The following is a 5,069-nucleotide window of genomic DNA, read 5'->3' as shown; positions in this document are numbered from 1 at the left end:
CAAAAAATTTCCCAAAAAAAAAAAAAAAAAAAAAAAAAACAATTAAATAACAAAGATTTTTTAAGTGCAATTAGTTACAAATATATGATGAAAAACAGCTATCATCAATTGCTTAACTTTCAAAAAGTAATTTTCAAATATGAGTTTATTTTTTTAAGGTATTTTCTCAACAAACAAGTCTACATTATTTATCTAATAAAGTTTTAATTTATTTTTAAAAGTAACAGCTATTTTATCTCATTATAATATTTATAACTTTTGTGTAATTATCATACAAAATGTAAGATGTTAGAAACTGTAGCACAAAATATATAAAATAAATATATAAATATATAAAATAAATATGAAATATACATAAACATATTGTATAAATTAAATTATATTGCAAGTGTGTCAGAATTGCAAATGTGGACTTTTTACATCATATAATTCAGATATAAAAAAAATTATTAGTAAACAAGAGCCTCAAAAATTCTTTTAAAAATATGATCAACATCAAATATTATTCTATACAATTATTTGGCATACAGGATACTTCAAGACACAACAAAACACTTTAACGTTTTTGGCTTAACAACAAGCATTCGTTTTCATATGTTTTTTTTTAATATAGATGTTTATTCTATTTTGAATCTCTCCTTCAAAAAAACAAAGGGCACTCAATCCGCATTATTTATATGACCCATTAACTGGATCGCGTTTGATGCACATACGTATATACATACATCCATACATACATACATACATACATACATACATACATCCATACATACATACATACATACATACATACATACATCCATACATACATCATACATACATACATCATACATACATACATACATACATTCGTACATACGTATATACATATATACGTAAACACGCAATTAGGCATCATGCACATGCACGCGCATGAGCGCGGATTCCTTAGCGAGGATCGCGCGTATCACCTAGTTACCGGATAAGGTAACGCGGAGATACAGGACGGGAGATGATGCGATCTCACGCATTCACGCACGCACGCACGCACACACATATGCTTGCACACAACAATCGCGAGTCCATTGCCGAGCAACGCAAAGTTAGCGCAAGGGTAGAACATGCACTTGCGAGAAATGCGATCGTGACTTCTCGAATTCTCCCCCATTTCCATGGTTTACCTTGCGTCAATGTGGACCGACGTGCGAAATAATCATGCACAAGAGACACGGAAACTAACGGCGACTCGCGATCGCGCAACGTTGACGTGCGGTGTGGACAGGTGCGGGGGAGCGCGTTGACGCACGCAGCGACGCCAGCGACACAGAGCGGTGACGGCCCACAACCTGCAACCCGCAGCCACGTCTGTCGTCACGTTATGGTTTTTGTGTATATTAAAAGCGATGATACTAGATGGCACCACGCTGATCTTCTCGGGACGCTCGGGCCGATGTTTTTTTATTTCTGCACTATAGACCGCATTATTAGAATCTTTTTTCTTACTTTAGCCTGCTTTAGCCTGCGAATATCAAACATATATTATCTACTTTAAGTTCCAAAGTATAAAAAACAGATCTATGAAAATAATTAAAGAAAGAAAATGTTTTCTTTTTTCTCCTCTCTTTCTCATCCTCTTCCTATCTCCCTCTGCCTCTTTGTCATAACCGTTCCTTCTTTTCACTTTCCCTTCTATCTTCTTTCTTTCACTCGTTTTTCTTTATTTCTTTCTCTTTTTTCTAACTTCAGCAATATGTAGACTTTTTTATAATAATAAAATAAAAATATACAATTTATTACATGTCCATGTTGTAATGTGCGTTGTAATTCTCATATTAATCAGCATGAAAAATGATGACGTTTGCTAAATTAATAATTAATGAGAACTCCTGATTGCGATTTAGACTCGATTTAGACTCGATTATTAATGTAAGATTAACTTTAATCTCGATTCAATTTATTCTTTATTCTTTTCTAATTTTCACCTAATATCAGAAATTGATTGATCGATGTTGAATCAATACCAATTATTTAATATTGATCGACCAATCATTTCTGACTGGCAAAAATTAGAAAAAAATAAATGCTAGTATAATGAAGTTAAACATACCGAGACCTAAATTAATTACATTGATAGAATAATAGTCCTTATATTTCTATCAATGTAGATTAATAGCTTTAATTTTTATTTAATATTTTTTACGTATATATATTTTTAGAGAATGAAGCCTTTGTTAATAAAAGTTCCTCGGGATTCTGTTCATTATATATGTACGTCAGTTTTTAAGTGATGCAGAGAGAGAGAGTGACAAAACAATTGTTTTCCCTCGGCCAAGCGATACGCTTCCTCTTTATTATTAAGACTATACATACAAGATCAGTCAAGATTGAAATAAGTTTAATGAAAAATAAGTATACGATTCTGATTAGTTAACTGATTAGTATTATCTATATTTTTCTATCTGCTATATTTAAATCGATATCATTATGTTTATTCTTTTAATCTTATACCATGCGACCAAAGGAAAGCCGATGCGTTATCTTTAATCATGCACTAATCGGCTTCTACTATTCCGGAACGTAATCAAGTTAGACATTAACATTATCATTAATATGAAGGCAACGTCGCGCGCGAGCAATTAAGGATGTTCTTTTATTCTGAATCACACGTGCCGATAATATAATCAAATCACAGAATGACATAAATTTTTGCCAAGTTGCTTTCCGACAGGAATTAGTTATTATGAAGCAAATTTTATTTTTAATTCAAAGTAATCTCATGAAAATTTACGTCATTTTGTACGTGATGTTCGCTCTTCATACAAATCGATATTCTCAAATATTTAATGAAATCATGCAGTAATATACGTATTTTTCTTTTTGCAATAGATTTTAGACATAAAATATATGCAGTTGTATATTTTATATGCAATAAAACATACGATTACGTATAAAAAATTATTTTTATAAATACAAAATATACAATACATACAAAATATACAATACATAATAATGAAATATATTACTTAATTATACATTTTATAATTTCATATAACTTAATTGTATAATTATGTACAAGTATATTTTATTTTTTATATAAATATACGTATAGGATGAGTCAACAAAAACTTTCCCGATTTTTTTATAATTAACTGATTTATATATTTAGAAAACATTTCCAAATGTCGATATAACTTCAAAGACTTTATTATTATAAGAAGACTTTTCTTTCAACTTTAACACTCTGTATCTTTGAAATCAAGCCGTTTTAGATATATATAATTTAGATATATGTTTTTTGTCTTGAATTTATGAGAATTAAATCGCTTAAAATATATGTTTTAGAGTATTTAATATCCACTCTATATATTTAGTGGAAAATATTTCTGTATATTTCACACAAATTAGTCTGCAGTTATAAAAGAGAAGAATTTTCGTTGGTTCACCCTGTATAATCAATTGTATATGTATAAGATATATATATAGGGTGGATATTAAATAAACATTTTAAGCGATTTAATTCTCATAAATAAATTCAAGACGAAAAACTAACATAATTATATATCTAAAACGGCTTGATTTCAAAGATACAGAGTGTCGAAGTTGAAAAAAAAGTTTTATCTTTTTTTCAAAAATTTCGTAAAAATCATTGAGTTATATTTTGAAATTTCAAACATATACAAAGCTTCATCAAAATAACTCCAGTGCGTTTTCCTTGAAATTTTTGAAAAAAAAATTTTTTTTTCAATTTTAGTATCTTGCATTCTTCAAATTAAGCTCTCTCGATCATATAAAGTTTCATCGTGAATTTGTGTGAAGAATTTGTTTAAAATCTTTTAGAGTACTTAATATCCACTGTGTATATTAATACTGTACATATAAAAAAAATTGATCTCCAATCATATCGCAGTATTGTGGTATTGAATACTGAACATACATGAACAAAGGGAATTGAAACTTATGTAGGACGTGTATTTATTTATTACATGAATGTATTTATTATTCAGAGTGGTACGGGATATATAATACTGTCTCTCTCGAGGTACAATCTTCGAAATCGCACAATGTGCGCTCGGAACCTCTACTTTTCCTTCTATTGTTTTCATTTCTGCCGATCGTCGAGAGCGGATTCGCTCATCGGGCTCGGCGCGCGCGAGCATAGATCCACAGATATGTAAAAAGAATCTATAAAAGTAGAAACGTGTGTAGAGCGATGTATACATGGCGAACTGCTTTATCGCTGAAAAAAATCTCGCGTGACGCATACGCACGCCTGTGTGTGTGTACGACTGTACGCGGCGAGGTTTTACGAGCTCATACATTTGTGGACAGTGTTTCTCGCTGCAGCACGCAGCGATTCTCCGCTTCTCCAGTCTCTCATCACATTTTCCAATTGCATTTTTATCGCCTTGTTCATTGACCCACTCCTTTCTGCAATATCGCAGCCTCTCGAAGCCCGTGCACAAACGATTTATCACGATGACACTTCGATAGTGAAACCATCGGGAATATCGCGGATTAAATAAACGGTTTCATAATTTAACAGTTTTTATAAACAATCTTCCTCTGTACTTTCCACTTCTCCATTCCCGCTTTATCTCTTACTCTTGACAAGCATTGTTCAATTTCAGTCCCGTCGCGTTTCAATTCTTCAAATCTGGTCTCATAGCTTCTTTTGTCTTTAATCTATTTATCTTTTATCTTTAATATATGTTTTTTTATATCGAGGCCAAGAGTAAACAAGCTAAAGTAATAATAGAAGTGTCTACTTAGATTAATTAGTAATTCTGTAACGTTAGTATTTACGGAATCAAATATTATGTAGATATACTTGTGTGAATGAACTCCGAGTATAGTATACTTACCTTATTTAAAAAATGATCATTCTCAAAACTTCTTTACTTTATTGCTTGTAACTTCTTTTGCAACAAGTTTTTACAATGTTTCAAGATGCTAATAGCATTATTAAATCAACAATCAAGTTAATTGTGTTATTATTTCAGCTTCAGTTTTTTTTATGATTATATTCCAAGTCCCACAGTAAGCGGTTTATATAACTGAAGGCTGCATTTAGAATTTACATTTACATATAA

At 31.0% G+C, this 5,069-nt stretch overlaps 1 protein-coding gene across 1 annotated transcript in view; it reads right to left on the bottom strand.

Annotated features, from left to right (window-relative positions):
* Positions 1-1,271, bottom strand: part of LOC108692914 (60 kDa SS-A/Ro ribonucleoprotein-like) — a 4,972-nt gene extending 3,701 nt beyond the window's left edge. The window contains exon 1 of the mRNA XM_018201489.1: positions 1,144-1,271. Within this exon, the coding sequence (XP_018056978.1) occupies positions 1,144-1,153 (10 nt within the window). The 5' untranslated portion in view covers positions 1,154-1,271. The remainder of the gene's footprint in view (positions 1-1,143) is intronic.
* Between the last annotated feature and the right edge of the window lie 3,798 nt (positions 1,272-5,069).

Source organism: Atta colombica, unplaced genomic scaffold, assembly GCF_001594045.1.
Source record: "Atta colombica isolate Treedump-2 unplaced genomic scaffold, Acol1.0 scaffold83, whole genome shotgun sequence".
Classification (NCBI taxonomy): Eukaryota; Metazoa; Arthropoda; class Insecta; order Hymenoptera; family Formicidae; genus Atta; species Atta colombica.
Note: the sequence above shows the minus strand (reverse complement) of the source record. Positions and strands in the feature narration are given on the sequence as shown.